Raw genomic sequence first — 17,131 nt, forward strand, 5'->3', positions numbered from 1 at the left:
TTTCCAGTATTAGCTCAGCTCCAATATCAAGGATCTCTTGTTTCTCTATTCCTTTTTTTTTTCATCAAATACATCTTTAGTTTTTTTAAAAAATGTTTAGCAACACAAACTTAGTTTGTCTGTCAACTCACTATCTCACCTCTAGCGATGGTTACTGGTTCCTTAACACCTTATTCATATATACATAAAGAATAAGTTTTCTGACCTCCCAAGCTTCTCTGTTTTTTGCTTCTCCTATTCGCCTTTCTTTGGAAAACATTAACCTTTGCAACCCTTCAGTGATGTGGAAGAACTGAACATTCTGCTTGAGGTCTCCCTATAACTACCAAGTAAACACTTTAAATAAGAAATGTGTTTTGAACAGAGGAGATGAACCCAAACCAAAATCTGGTTTCAAACATTTGTGAACTTTTAGCCCCATGGCTTGAGAATCCAAGTCTGGATTTAAAAAAAAAAAGCCATTCAGCCTTTAGGTCTCAACATAATAGTACATTGCTCTTTTTTCACTTCCCTTCATTTTGATTCAGGATTATGCAGCTGTCATCCTCCATACATAAAATGAAGAGGTAGCAACTTGTGTGCAAATAAAGGAAATTTAACTAATTATGTACATGATGTAGAAGAGTGCAAAACTGCATCTTAACTGAAGGAACTGAGCCCCAAACTCATAGAACAAATTTATTTAAATGCAGAGGTTATTAAATAGCAATCTAATGCTGACTATTCTCAGTGTTGATTATTGAATATATTAGCTTTCATAAATGTGATATGAAGCCCATTTCCTTATATTCTTATGTTTTGAACTGTAAAGATGAATTATTTCTTCAGAGGCTGAGCATAACTTGTTCATTTGTTTGTTACTTAATTAGCTCCCTCCCACTTTTTCCTGTTTGTTTTATCCGCCTATTGCATCTTGTAGTAACCTAGACTGTTGGCTTTTTGGGACAGGGACCATGTTTTGCTGTATATCTGTACAGAGCCTAACACAATAGGGTCCCAATCCTTGATTGATCCTATAATACAAACAATAAAACAAAATAATTTCCCATTCTTATTAGTTAGGATCTACACATACAGACTGCAGAGTGAAATTTAAATTTGTGCAGAACTTACCCCAAGATATTGGCCATCAATAAAGACAACAGGTAGTGATGGAATTTCACACACCCTCCTGCATCTTTCTTCTAGTTCTTTTCCATAGTCATTGTTCAGAGCAATGTTTTTTTCTTCAAATTTCACTCTGTGATTTTGGAAGATCTTTCTTACCAGCTCGCATCTTTCAAATGTAGTTCTGACCACACGAAGGCTGGTAGTGTAAATTACAATGCGACCAAATTCTAGAACCGTAGACACCTGGAAAACAGAATGTTTTTAGTGTCCACTCAGGTAAATAAAATGTTAGTAATTACATTTATTTCATGGCTGGACCAGTACCTCTCAGTGATTATTCTGTTCTTTGGAAATATTATTTAAGCAGTAAGCACATCTTAACCACTTTTCCAAAATTGTTGTTTTGATTTTTCCCTCTCAAACATGAGTATGGAAGAGGATGAGGTGTGATCTTGGATTAAGCTGTCATAATTGCCATGCAGGGGCCCAATTAAGAGGCTTTATGGTGGTTTTGCACAGTGGTGCAAGCAGCTTTGAACACTGATGAATCAGTCCCACTAGTTCCAGTCTCTCAAAGCACAAATTCCCAGTTATGTAGCTATGACCTTTATTGAGGTATGAGATGAATCCTTTTTTCAGGGATTTGCCAGATCCTATATCAAATACTGTTTTGTTCTTCCCCATCCAGTTGGGACTGGGGACCCATGTAGCCAATGATATCTTGATCTCACATTAATGCACCTAGAGTACAGGGGCAGTCAATAGGAGGATTGTGGGCCAAATCTGGACTGCCAGACACTTTTGAACAGACCCCCCAAATCTTTTTATTTACTTATTATTATTTTCTCTGGAGTCTAGACTTTGACTATACCTTGACCAATAAATTTGGACCTTGACAAAAAATAATTGACTACCCCATGCTATAGCCCTTGCTATCATGAATCCTCATGAAAAGGTTATTAATTAAAGCAAAATGAACTTCCAAGCCTTTTGAGTTACCCATTGCAAGAGCCAACACAAGAAGGTTTCATTATTTTGTCAATGTTACAGCAGTAAAGCTACATGTCAGGAAACACTACAAAGCAGAAACTTAAACCATACTGTAGCAATTTGTAGAAAATTATTCTTGATGGTGATTATTCATTTTTTAATTGTGTAACCTTAACTGCAAAGGTAAAATTGCAGTCAGACTAGGACAAACAACATTGGAAGTGTTGGTAGATAATGAAGTCATGATTTAACTTACTAGTCAAATGCATAGAAATGTTAGTGGCAGCAAATTTATTTTACTTAGATTTTTAAAGGGTTTAATTTGTAGATAAGGAAAGTCCTCAAGAAGAACTTTCAGGTCTTCCAGATCACCAAATGGATGCTTCAAAAATATGGATTTTACCAATTTCCTACCCACCATCTCAGGGCACCATCCTATAAAGGTTCCAAAGGTTCTTTCTCTCTGATTATACTTCTTGGCTCTTCTGTTTTAAGAAAAGTTAGTGTAAAAATTGCTCTATTACTCACTGGCCTGTATTCTATCGCTAGAATCTATTATACCTCTGCTGAGGCAATTAACTCTTCCTTAGCATTTTTCACATCTCCTGAATGAGAGGAATAGCTTGTCCCTTATTAAACCATTCAATATTCTACAGCAATAGTCCAAAATATTTCAATAAGCCTCATCTGTCACCTTTGTCTTATAAATTATATTATTCTCCATTCTGGATATTATACTATTACTAACATCTATTATGCACATTTCTAAAATGCCCATCACCATAGTATCTTAGTGCACAAAATAATACTTTTTCAGCATTTTTCACACAAACATCTCAGATCTCTTTATGAACATTAATGTATTCTTGTAATACCCATGTGGTGGTACCATTATTCCTATTTCACAAATGGGGAACTTGGGGCACAAAGCAATTAAGCAACTTTCCTTAGGTTATACAGGAAGGCTGTGGCACAACCACAACTAGAATCTGTCATGTGGCTCAGTCGTATGCTTTAACCATGAGACTCTCCACACAACTAAACTAAAAGGAAAAAATACTGACAATATGGTTACAGATTTGTTATGGAACTAGGATTGCTGACTAATGATCCACAATTAAACAAGATTCCCTACCGAGCAGGAGCTGATGCCAAAGTCTGAAAGATTTGCGAAATTAATGAAAATAGAGAATTACTGTGAATTACTTCAAAGCAGATGTATAACACATTGCACAGTTTGTGGGGGGAAAACCAACTGCTTATGCACAGGACAAAAGGGAGGGGGGAATTGAGCAGTGAGCTATTTTTGAACTAATGGAAATGCTAATTCCAAAGATTTCTTTAACAGTGCTAATTCACAATCCCAGAGGCAAAAATAACCTTCCCATATACCTCACTGGAAAGACTGGAAATGAAAGAACTTTGGTTCTCAGAAATGATGTTTTCCAACATGTAATGAATAAAGTCACTTTAGGTCTTGGTGACATTGTGATAATGAACAGGAGCCAGAACCATCATCTTGAATAAACCTGGTCAAACACTTCCCAGTGGAATTGCTTTCCCATTGGAAAATGCTGATTTGGCAGAATCAAACCATTCCCATGAACATGTTGCTTCTATTGAAACTTTAGGTGGAAACTAAGCAAGTCAGCCTGCCTGCTGCCAGCTTGTTCACCCACTTCTCTTGCTCTTTGGTAGCCTGCCTTTTGAGGGAGATTGGGAGCCAGGGATCCCAGAGTTTCCTGGCTTCTTGGTAGCCTGGGTAGACTGGTGCCACAGAGCTGGGGCTTCCCAGGTATTATGCACTCCAGCACCCTGAGAGGTGGGTTGCCGCAGAGTCTGGGAGTACATTGAGCTTGGACTGGAAATTTTTTTTTTTTTAATTCCATTTTAGAAGAACTGAAACAAGATTTTTTGAAAGTCTCTCCCCTGGAAAATTTTGCATATACTGTCCAATGAACAGCCTTTTGGAAAACTTTTATGGTGACACTTCAAGCAAAGTGAAGTTGATTTGAGTTTGAGATATCATTACCAAGTCAAACGATGGATCTGGTTCACCGAGGCTCATGAACTTGGGTCAAGTTTTAGGTGAACCTGCACTGAGTTCCAGGGATGGCATCTGCATGGAACCAGTGTTAGGGAGGGATTTATGGAGTCAGAAAAAAATAAGCTTATATACTATTTACAGCTGTTAATTAACAGTCCAGTGCTTCCATTTGCCAAGGAAGGGTCCATATGCAGTAGCTGCTCCAGTGTCTCAAACTCTACAGCCTGTATTTCATTTGGGGTCTTCAAGGCAGCAGCAGCATAGGCTACTGGGGCTTGCCCCCTGAAGTTGTCACAGTGAATGAGCACAAAGGAGCAGGGATTAGTAAAATCTGCCATTTTCTCTATCAGGAGAGAAAAACGAATGGAGGAGCACTCACAATTTGGTGTTCCTGCACATGCACCATCTTCCCTGATCTGCCATTGTTGGAAGTAGATCACCAGCAGACAAGGGGGACATGAGCAATGCTGTGATGTAGGGTTAGAGGATTGTGCAGATGAGTTTGGACAGGGGAGACAGCAATGGAGAGAAAGAAACAAAGGAAAGACTTAAAAGGGAGAGGAATAGAATGAGGGGGGAAAGTTGAGTTGCAGAGTATTGAAGGAAGGCTGGTGAGGAGATAACAGAAAACAGACAAATGTGAATCAAGCTAGTGAAGAGAGAGATGGTAAAGAGAAGAAAGATAAAATAGCAACATCATTAAACTTTTGTTTAAAAAAGAGTTTGATAGTCAAAGTAATTGTGTGATTAAATCTGTTATGAAATCCAGGAATCCTCATGTTTTAATATTTTGGAGTAAAATTTTCAAAGCAGTGACGTGCAGTGGTTTAGCTGCACACCTATCACTAAAGTAGGAATCATGCTGTTTAAATACCACAAAGCATTGGCGAATATGCCTTTTTTAATAACATGTAAATATCACATATAAATACCAGTAATCTGTTATAAACTCAATATCTTTGAGAATAATGTATTGTGCTCTGAGGTACACCAAAATACTGCATTTTCTGTGTTTAATATGTTAAGCATTTATGACGAGTAGGTCATTAAATTCCCTGAGTAGTGTGAGAGTTCAGATCCTCCACATAATATTGTGATCTCTGTCTACTGGGCCTGGCATAGACTCAGACTAGTTACTTAGAAGTTCAAGGGTCCATGTCCCCTTACCAATCACAGGAGCTGTTCTGTCCTCATTCAGTTTTCACTTTCTCTAGATTGAAATCTGATATAGGAATTTTAAAAATGAGTTACTACGTAGTAATAGGTAACACACTCCTTACGGTGTTAACAGGATAATCTTTATTCAGCACTGTTTGCCCAAACCTACAGACTTCTTTCTTACCTGTTTTGTGATGGTTTTTATTAGGTGCCCATAGAACCTATTTTGCCACTCTTACTAACATTAGATAATTTCTTACTTCTTGAATAGTCCCATTTAAATAAATGGTAACATTAGCAGAGTAAGGAACTGTTCATTGTGAACAAGGACATGAAAATCTGCCCTTGAATGATTTTCTTATGAGCTATGTAGCCTTGTAACACAGATATTTGCTTACTGCTGCTCTGTGTGGGGCAAATACAAATGCTGGTCTACATTACATGGCAATACATCCTCCTGATGGTTGCTATTCCTGTGATACAGCTCTGTCTTTTTGCCCCCTCAGTGTGAAAGTGACATCAGCTTACGTTCACACCTCCGTATAATTATACCACCAATTGGTTCGCTTCTGAATTTAGCCCTGTATCTTTCAAGGTACTTATCTTTTTCCCAGTTCTGAGTGTTTCAAATAACATATGCAATGAAACTTGGCTTTATATTTTGTACTTGAGCTAAGGTACAATATCTTATCTGCTGCATTTGGTGGTCTGAAACAATACTTTGAATTATCAATGCTGAAATGTCAACACCAAATTTTAGTAAATATGAGATTTCTTAAGGTTCTTAGTATGTTGGTATATATCATTTAAATAATTCCATTCAAGCAGTGGCAAAATGCTTCACTGATGCATATAAATGACTAACACTTCCTTCTCAATCTAAGAATATGATCTTGCCACATCTCAAAATGTTCTACTGAAATATGTACCCCTTGGCCTAGTAATTAGATGGTATCAGGTTGGCTAAGATATCTACTATCCCCTAATTCTTCTGAAGAAGAAAGTCACAGTACACCACAAGATCTGTGCCAGAGGGGTTTTATTAGGTGAATAAGCACTTGCAACTGATAGTGAATGTTGCACTGAAAAAAATATTTGGCCAACGTTTTCATTCATGAGTCTTAAATTAGGCTTTTGTCCACATGTTGGCATATATTGCAGCCTCAGCTGGTAAAATTCTCTGGAACAGAAGGCTGTGGGCTTAAGACTACCCAAACTTGGGATTCTACCCACTGCTGACAAAACACTGCAGCACTGGTTGTGCTGTACCATTAAAGGTGCCATTCATGTGATGAGATGCTAAACCCAGGTCCCTTCTGTCTGTCATTGGTGGCTGTCCATTTGAAAGCTAAAGATATAATGGCATCTTTAAGAAAGAATAAAATATCTGGTTTCCTGACCACCATTCCTTCTCTCTCAATAAACAGTTCCTAACCTCCACTGCTCTCTGAGAGAGAAGGAATTGCAAACAGTAAGAGAAAGAGATACTGAGAGCTCCTAAGAGCTCGTCAAGATCATACTTGGTCATCACAGTATCTCTCTTATTATTTGTGATGTGCTTCAGTATAAAATCACTTTCCATTTCATTTAGCTATTTTCAAAAGCATGCAAAGAAGAATATTAATTCCAATTCCATTATATATTAATAGGATTTGTGTCTTCCTCCCATGTACATCATTTCAAACACACAACCCTTTTTCTTATACTATACCTATATGTCTATTTTAGGTACTATGATAGATATGGTGAGGTTCTCTAGCATCTAAGCACCTCACAATATTCAGTGTATTTACCCTTGTGACACAGCTGTGATGTCAGGAAGAACTCCCTATCTCCATTCTATGGGTGAGGAACTGAGACATAGAAATGCTAAGTAAATTGCAGGAAATTTGTGGCCGAGCAGGGACTTGAACGTTGATCTTCCCAGTCCTAAACTAGTGCCCTAAACACTAGATCATCCTGCCTCTCTCAAGCCTTCTTCTACAGCTCTTGGAAATATAGCCCATTTTCTTGCATCTTCCAATTTTATCTGTGTGACCTGGTACCTGCAATACAAGGTCAATATAAGTCTCAGATCTTACCCAATAATTATGCAGATGGTCCTTTAGTAACTAAAAGACTAAAGGTTTAATAATAAAAAGAAAAAGAGTTGCTGTGGTTAAAAGATCAATATACAAACAGATATTCATGAAAACCTTCAATCACTTTCATAGTAGAGATAGTGAGGCTGCTGATTTGTAAAAGTCTTTCTTATAAATTGATTCCAGTTTATAGTCCAATGAATAGTCCAGGTGTAGAGTCTGTTGAAATTCTTCCATGAGAATTCCTGGTTAATCCAGGGTAAACCTGGAGACCTCAGACTTTAAATTTAGACCTTCCCTGTTAAAGTTTAAGCAGATCTGAGATAAAAAGAATCAGGCCTAGGACTTTTCTTTATAGTCCTCTAGAAAGCTGATAAGCCTCTTGATAGCAATTGTCACAGTAGGACCTTCCCTGGTGAAGAATAGGCAGTGCAGATTGTTGCTTTGAAGCTAAACTATTTCCTATGCATACACAGGTAAGCTAGTTGTATTCATTAACATAAGGCAATTAGCCATTCAAACAATCAAGACAGTTCATTATAGTATAGAAAATTAAACTAAAGATGATGCAAACAATATTATGAGTTCCTACAGTATCTTGCATCTTTGATTTTAAGATTAACTGAACCATCCACATGTATACTATAAGGCCATAAAGACATGAAAGGGAATTAGCATCCACAAGCTAATCTAGTTACCTTGTTAAACTTCTAACAAGATATAGGTAAACACAGACAAATACATTTAGCATCTATTCTTGATCCTGTTAAAGATTCGTGTCTACTTAACATGGTTTTGATAACTATCTACAAGAAATAGCCCTGTTTACCTTTCAGTACCCTTTGGATATGCCTTTAAGTGTTGCTTCCTTAGTGTTACAATCTTTATAAGGTTTGTCCCCTCACAGTTAGTCATAGACAGTAGTATAGTTCAGAAAAATAGTTGCTATACTACTTCAGTACAGATTGGCATACGATACATCCTTGCCAGGCAGTAGGGTATCAATAATAAAAAATGTTTATAAAAAGGTATCATATGGAAGGTTGTACTCCATTTTTACATTTAAGACAACTTATGTCTTTTAGGGATATCATAAAGGAAATGGCTGTAATAATAGTGTTCATATATTATATGTATATTTCACCTTCATCTCAAAGAATTCCAAACCATTTTAGGAATTTAATGTACTTTCCTGATGGAATTGTGACTAAGAATGCTGAAGTTGTGTGATTAAGCACTCGAAAGACGAAAGATTAAGTTAAAGCTGGAGGGGCTGCCTCTCCACTAACCAATCTGTGTCTGCATTATGATTAGAAGTGGGTGATTTTTTTGACAAAACATTGTTTGGTGAATTTTTCATTTTGGAAAAAGAAACAAAGACAATTCTGAAAAAACTACATTTTGACATTTTTGAAGCAAAACATTTTGTTCTTTGATTCAAAACAACTGTAGCTTTATTTTTTTTAAATAATCGAAAACATTAAATGCTCCATATCATAATGACACATTTTGTTTGACCGAAAACGATATTTTTTTCTTTTCAGTTTGCCAAACATTTTCTAACAACTTTTTTTTTACTTTTTTTTTAAATTGACGACAAACTGAAAACTATTTCCCCTGCTCGTATTGGGATCTCATGTTATTTCTCAAATAGTACAGTGTAATATCATACTGTTTTTTGGCAAGCTTAAATTCACCAACATGTCTTGTAGGTCAGAGTGCATGCTAACCAAAAAAGATGTGCTTTCAAGTAAGAAAAAAAAACTGAAACACCAATGCAAGGGACCAGAGCACAGCTCTTCATTTTCCTGTCATCCATGAGATGGAGTTGTCACAGTTTCATGGCAACAGTACCTGTATTACCCCACCATGCTCCACCAAGGGCACCCACTTTAAGCTTCTAACTCCCAGCGATCAGCTCTCCTAGGCAGATACCTGCACCCACTCCCTCCTGACCAGGGATTTAAAAGCTGCCCAGCTCCTTGCCTTACACTGTGATAGCCTTAGCAAACCAGACTGACTGAAAAGGTCAATGCTGGTGCTTTGCTTTCTCTTCAAGGGCTATGAACAGTGTATTACCTGCAGTTACAAGTTACCACACAGCTCATTTTAAGCAAATATGTTTATTTAAAGTAAAAGCATTACAGAGCAAACATATTAAAAGAACCTACACACATGTTAAAATGCTTACCTGAGGTCACCCCCAACGCCAGCCTAGGGCTCTGATTGATGTTAGTACTTCAGAAGCTACAACTGTGTTTTCACCAACTTTCAAGTTCATCTGTCTTAGATCCAGGATCAAGGCTGAGCAGATCAGTTTCTCCTTTATACAGCTCAGGCCTTTGATCTTGACCTTCTGTAACAGCTAATCAGCAGACATTGACCCTCCCCTCAGGGAGCAGCTTCAAAATGCTGAGGGGTTACATAACTGGAGTTGAGGAATTTGCATTAACTTCTCCCTAGGATTTCCCCAGGAAATCCACTTTACATTTATTATCTCAAAAGTCCATACTTGTCTGGCACATTTTCAGTATGGTCTTTTGAACTCCCAACTCTGACATCTGTCACATCTCCCCCATATAGAGCTCATATACAATCCTAACCCACAATAATCCAAAAACTTAATGCAATAAAGTCTTTCAAAGATATTGCAGGAAACTGTCATATCTACACAAGAGTAGCACTTCACATATTGCTAGCCTGGAGCACTTCCAGTTCAAAGACTGCAATTGGCTCCTCGTGCTCTCATTCCTCCTTACCATGCACATCCACACAGGAACAAGCCACCCATTGTCCCTCAGTGATTTACTAATGGCCACAAAATGCGCTAATATCAGATCATGGCCCAGCACTCTGGAATTCATAGCTTCCTGCTCCTGGGTCATTAGATTCTGCTGCCCCTGACTTCATAAACTCATGCACAAGTTAACCACTACTGGTATGCAAACAGCTCTAGGGAGGAATGCAGTTTCTGTTTAACATTGCACAACAATGTTGAAGGACATTAAACAAAGGGAAAACACCATATCTAATTAAAACTACAAGGAGGATGTAAGGCAGGCAGAATGCATTTACCCAACTTGGAATTTATCCAGGACATCATTTATAATGATGATCAAATTACAAACAATTACTGACAGTATCTTCCCACACCTGGCTGGACTTTATGAAGAGTCTACTCCCTAAAAGCACCAGCAGTATTTTCTTTTTAGTGTAGCACATCACTGTGTGCTTCATGATTTATTCCTTTCTACATATTCTGATAACAGAGGGATATCACTTCTGGCTCTTTACAGTTTCTGGGTCCTCTGCAATCCAAGATCTATAGGAACACCAGAGTGGGTATCTGTAATCTATTCCTTAACCTTCCAGTAACAAGGCCATGGCTTTTGACCTCTCATCTCTCTATCTCTAGGAACACTCTCCTGGAAATGAAAATCTGGTATATAAGAGAGGAAAACCCCTCTCTGGTCCTCCCCTGCATCAGCCTGGAAACGAATATTTGTAAAGCTAATTTATAAGTATTGCTCTGCATTAAAACACAATATAAAGAGACAAAACATCTAGTAAGGACAGAATGAGGAGAAATAAGAATTATTGAAAATAAATTAAAATAATTCTGTTCTCAGCAGCTCACATGATGCAATTCAAGAGGTTATTCCATTACAGCATCTAGCAATCTAATCTAATCTATCGTGCCATGCTCTGATCTGCAGTATACCACGTGCTCTCCTTATTCAGCAGCATAGGCCTCTAGCTAAACAAATTGCAGCTAGATTGTTTTGTAAAACTGCTGAAGTCTTCATTAGCTAGTCTGACATTTAGGGCTCAGATTAAGATATATATTTGTAACTCAGCTGTTTGCTAGTTAAGTGCTTTTCTCCTCCACATTTACAGTCTTAATCATAATAAGGAATCTCACCCTTCACTTCATCGCCAAAGGAAACATACTGACTTAACACAAGCAGTGGCATTTCTAAACCGAAAGCAGTCTAGCCTGTTTTCTTAAGCACAATAGTATATTTGATAGATGGTAAAATATAAACATTTAGAGGGTCTTTGTAAAGACCTCAGAGGCCCAATTCAGGCTTCAGTGGATTATTGCCTCTTTACGCCAGCTCCTAGTATGGCCCATTGTTCTTATTTCTGGAAGGAAACAACTGCAGTAAGGTGTAACAATGAACAATGTCATGAAAACAACAAACTTGGATGAAATTACCCAAACTCAGCTAATTCAGCCATTCAATCTTATTTTCAATACAGAATTCTCATATACAATCCTCTTAATGAGCTAGGAAAAATCTTCAGATATTAAATTCCTCTTCATGTCCTGTTTACTTTAATACAGAGATGGTGAGTACATTTCCAGCTATCTGTGAATGTAGTTTCCTAAAATGCTACTTATATTAGTGGGTAAAATATAATTATAATGCCAATTGACATAAATGCCTTTACAACTAAAACAGGGGTGGGCAAACTAGGGCCTGCAGGCCGGATACAGCCTATCAGGGGTTTGGATCCGGCCTGTGGGATTGCCAGCCCCATGGTGCCGTGGGGCTAAGGCAGGCACCCTGTCTACCCTGGCCCTGGCCCTGTTCCACTTCCAGAAGTGGCCAGCACCATATCCCTGTGGCCCCTGTGGGCAGGGGGAAGAGTGCTCCATACACTGCCCTTGCCCGCAGGCACCACCCCCTGCAGCTCCCATTGGCTGGGAACAGTAAACCACAGCCATTAGGAGCTTCGGGGGAGTACCCGCAGGTGAGGGCAGCGCACAGAGCTCTCTACCCCTAAGAATGCCTGTCTTAGCACCGCAGTGCCAAGGGGATGGCAATCCCACAGGCCAGATCAAAACCCTAATGGGCCAGATCTGGTCCACAGGCTGTATTTTGTCCATCCCTGTTTTAGTTGTAAAGGCATTTATGTCAAATGGCATTATAATTATATTTCACTCACTAATATAAGTAGCATTTAAGGAAACTACTTTAATACAGAGATGGTGAGTACACTTTCGGGAGCGGCGCGGGGCCAGGGCCAGGGCAGACAGGGAGCCTGTCATAGCACCACTGCGTGCTGCTGCCACCCTGGAGCTGTGCAAGGTAAGCGGCACCGGCCCAGATCCTGCACCCCACACCCTTCCTGCACCCCAATCCCCTGCCCTGAGCTCACTGTCGCACCCCTCCCACCCCTCAACCCCCTGCCTTGAGCCCATTGCCACACCTCGCACTGTTTCCACACCCCAACCCCCTGCCTGAGTCCCCTCCTGCAATCCGCACTGCCTCCTGCACCCCAAACCCTTGCCCTGAGCCCCTTCTGCACACCGCACCCCCTCCCACACCGCAACCCTCTTCCCCAGCCCTACATTCATGGCCCTGCATGCAATTTCCCCAACCAGATGTGGCCCTTGGGCCAAAAAGTTTGCCCACCCTTGAACTAAAATGTAGTCAAAAGGCTGTCTCAAGTAAACCCAAAAATAGATATTAGAATAATCTGCTTAACATTCTACTTCTTAGTTAATTGATTATACTAGCACATGCTTTCTCATTATTTAAAATACTTCACTATGGCACAGATCTCTGAAATGAAATTTGTTAGTCTCCCCACCCTTGTCATAAAGCTTTTAAAGACAGAGAGAGAAACAGAATAAGGCTGCACAAGGAAAATAGCGTTAAAACGTTAAAGCCAGGCTAATGATCACACTGACAGCTTTTTCGCAGTTGGCCTCTATACCCTAGAGGAAATAGATAGATTTCAATCTCCCACTCCCAATACAAAGAAAATCTGTAGAGTTGCAACTACATTGCCAAAATTCAGACACATAATTCACCACCAGCGCAATTCCACCAGTAGTACTGGCAGCGGAACCTGTGTCCATTGGAATTTCATCACCCACCATTGAAATGTTGCCAGGACTGAAATATTTTCTGGTTACCATTGAAAAACTCACAATGACACTGCACAACAGTTTAGGGCAGGAGATGAAGAATAATGTATTTAACTGCAACTACCAGGCATATTTTAAGTAAGCAGACTGGAATTACTCAAACCAAATTTTAAACATAGCATATGATAACCATCCTTTTGCAGAATGTACATTGGGAATGTACACAACCACAAGCAGTTAGGACCTACTTTTTTAATATTACTACAGCTACATATTATCCCTCTCATCTTAATCGGATTCCTTAGTGATGCACAGTGTGAGTCCAGTTCCAAACTTCTTCCAGGCTTATTAGTGCTTGGATTCAGGATTTCAGTTTGGTACCACTACTTGCTAAAGTTACTTTCATTTCCTTAATATAAAAACTGCCACAGTGGGTCGGACCAAAGGTCCATCTAGCCCAGTATCCTGTCTTCCAACAGTAGCCAATGCCAGGTGCCCCAGAAGGAATTAACAGAACAGGTGATCAAAGTGGTCCATCCCCTGTCACTCCTTCCCAGCTTCTGGCAAACAGAGGTTAGGGACACCACCTCAGCCCATCCTGGCTAATAGCCCTTGATGGACCTATCCTCCATGAACTTATCTCGTTCTTTTTTTTAATCCTGTTATAGTCTTGGCCTTCACAACATCCTCTGGCAAGGAGTTCCATAAGTTGATTGTGCATAGTGTGGAAAAAATACTTCCTTTTGTTTGTCTTAAACTGACTGCCTATTCATTTCATTTGGTGATCTCTAGTTCTTGTGTTATGAAAACGAGTAAATAACACATATTTACTTTCTGTGCACCAGTCATGATTTTATAGACCTTAATCATCTCCCCCCTTAGTTGTCTCATTTCCAAGTTGAAATGTCCCAGTCTTATTAATCTCTCTTCATATGGAAGCCATTCCATACCCCTAATCATTTTTGTTCCAGTTTTCTGAACCTTTTCCAATTCCAATACAACTTTTTTGAGATGGGGAGACCTCATCTGACTGCAGTAGATGTGGATGCACCAAGGATTTATATAGAGGCTATATGATATTTTCTGTCTTATTATCTATTCTTTTTGTTAATGATTCCCAACGTTCTGTTCGCTTTTTTGACTGCTGCTGCAAATTGAGTGGAAGTTTTCACAGAAGTATTCACAATGATTCCAAGGCCTTTTTTTTGAGTGATAACAACTAATTTAGACCCTATCGTTTTACATGTATAGTCGGGATTATGTTTTCCAATGTGCATTACTTTGCATTTATCAACATTGAATTTAATCTGCCATTTTGTTGCCCAGTCACCCAGTTCTGTGGGATTCTTTTGTAGCTCTTTGCAGTCTGCTTGGGACTTAAATATCTTGAATAGCTTTCTATCATCTGCAAATTTTGCCACCTCACTGTTTACCCCTTTTTCCAGATCATTTATGAATATGTTGAATAGGACTGGTCCCAGAACAGACCCGGGGGGACACCACTATTTACCTCTCTCCATTCTGAAAACTGACCATTTATTCCTACTCTTTGTTTCCTATCTTTTAACCAGTTACCAGTCCGTGAGAAGACCTTCCCTCTTATCCCATGACAACTTACTTTGCTTAAGAGCTTTGGTGAGGGACCTTGTCAAAGACTTTCTGAAAATCTAAGTATACTATATCCACTGGATCCCCCTTGTCCACATGCTTGTTGACCCCCTCAAAGAATTCTAGTAGGTTGGTGAGGCATGATTTCCCTTTACAAAAATCATGTTGACTTTTCCCCAACAAATTATGTTCATCTATGTGTCTGATCATTTTGTTCTTTACTATAGTTTCAGCCAGTTTGCCAGGTACTGAAGTCAGGCTTACCTACCTGTAATTGCTGGGATCTCCTCTGGAGCCCTTTTTAAAAATTGGCATCGCATTAACTATCCTCTAGTCATTTGGTATAGAAGCTGATTTAAATGATAGGTTACAAACTACAGTTAGTAGTTCTGCAATTTCACATTTGAGTTCCTTCAGAGCTCTTGGGTGAATACCGTCTGGTCCTGGTAACTTATTACTGTTTAGTTTATCAATTGCTCCAAAACCTCCTCCTATGACACCTCAATCTGGGTCAGTTCCTCAGATTTGTTACCTAAAAAGAATATTTCATGTTTCTCCTTCACATCCTCACATCCTCAGCCGTACAGACCGATTCAAAGAATTCATTTAGTTTCTCAGCAAAGGCCTTATCATTCTTGAGTGCTCCTTTAGCATCTTGGTCACCCAGTGGCCTCAATGGTTGTTTAGAGGCTTCTTGCTTCTGATGTACTTAAAAAAAATTGCTATTACTTTTTGAGTATTTGGCTATTTGTTCTTCAAATTCTTTTTTGGCTTCCTAATTATATTTTTACACTTCACTTGCCAGAATTTATGCTCCTTTCTATTTTCCTCACTAGGATTTAACATCTACTTTTTAAAGGATGACTTTTTGTCTCTCACTGCTTCTGCTACTTTGTTGTTGAGCCATAGTGACACTATTTTTGTTCTCTTACTATGTTTTTTTTAAATTTGGGATATATGTTTAAGTTGAGCCCCTATTATGGTGTTTTTAATAAGTTTCCATTCAGCTTCTAGGGCAGTGGTGGGCAACCTGTGATCCAGGGGTCGCATGTGGCCCATCAGGGTAATCTGATTGTGGGACATGAGACATTTGGCTGACATTAACCCTCCACAGGCACAGCCCCCTGCATCTCCCAGAGGCCACGGTTCACCATTCCTGCAGCTCCCATTGGCCAGGTGGTTGGTAATATATCCCTACTGCTATATTCTTCTTATTAGAGCATGGAATTACTATCCATGGAGATTCTGTGGTGCAGTTTGGTTTATTTAAGATTTTTACTTCATTTGATTCTATGCTTTCTTTCACATATAGTGCCACTCCCCTACCAGCACGAACTGTTCTGTCCTTCTGATATATTTTGTACCCTGTATTACTGTGTCCTATTCATTATCCTCATTCTATCAAGTTTCTGTGATCTCTATTATATCAATATCCTCATTTAATACAAGGCAGTCTAGTTCATACATCTTATTATTTAGGCTTCTAGCATTTGTACATAAACACTTTAAAAACTTGTCTTTTTTTAGCTGCCTGCCATTACATGATGTAATTGAATGGCCCTTTTTTCATTTGACTGATTTTAAAATACCCGTATTTTATCATCTTCCATCCTCTCCTCCTTACTAGGACATAGAGAATCTCCTTTAACAGTTCCTCCCCTAAGAGATTACTCTGTCCAAACCATATGCCCCTCTGCACCTGCCCACTTTCCCCCAGCCCTTAGTTTAAAAACTGCTCTACAACCTTTTTAATATTAAGTTTCCTTAACTCTATTAACCAGACTGTAAAGAGCATTGGTCAGTTTACATTGACTAGTGTGAGTAATGATGTAGATCAGTTGGTTCTGCTTTTAGCAAAACCAAGATAATATTGTATATGAATCAACTTGAGGGAAATAACCCTTTGTCATTCTATTATGAAGATATACGATATATATGTAACATATTCCAGAATATATTATGTTAGAGGAAGAACATTACCCCTAAGAAAATTAATAGGAAATGAATTCAGTAAGATGATTTCTTAAACTCTTAGGACCCAATCCTGCACGTTGACTTCAGCGGGGCTTCACATAGGCACAGGGGCTTACTCACACATCTGTGTTTGCAGGATCAAGGCCGTAAGAATTTTTAGGTATATTTATTTTGCTATTTATAGAGTTTGTTATTCTGAAAGAGACTTTTGGGTTTAAAAGATGGCCAAATACCATGTGTGAGAGAGAGATTGTATTTCTGGCATTGGTCTTCTGTTCCACA

At 38.9% G+C, this 17,131-nt stretch overlaps 2 protein-coding genes across 2 annotated transcripts in view; both read right to left on the reverse strand.

Moving 5' to 3' along the window:
* The window catches only part of LOC127048267 (uncharacterized), a 426,185-nt gene that overhangs the window by 83,846 nt on the left and 325,208 nt on the right, over positions 1–17,131 (reverse strand). The window lies entirely within an intron of this gene.
* The window catches only part of GRXCR1 (glutaredoxin and cysteine rich domain containing 1), a 59,233-nt gene that overhangs the window by 9,879 nt on the left and 32,223 nt on the right, over positions 1–17,131 (reverse strand). Inside the window, exon 2 of the mRNA XM_050947983.1 lies at positions 1,114–1,353. Within this exon, the coding sequence (XP_050803940.1) occupies positions 1,114–1,353 (240 nt within the window). The remainder of the gene's footprint in view (positions 1–1,113; positions 1,354–17,131) is intronic.

This window comes from Gopherus flavomarginatus, chromosome 3 (assembly GCF_025201925.1).
Source record: "Gopherus flavomarginatus isolate rGopFla2 chromosome 3, rGopFla2.mat.asm, whole genome shotgun sequence".
In the NCBI taxonomy this organism is placed as follows: domain Eukaryota; kingdom Metazoa; phylum Chordata; order Testudines; family Testudinidae; genus Gopherus; species Gopherus flavomarginatus.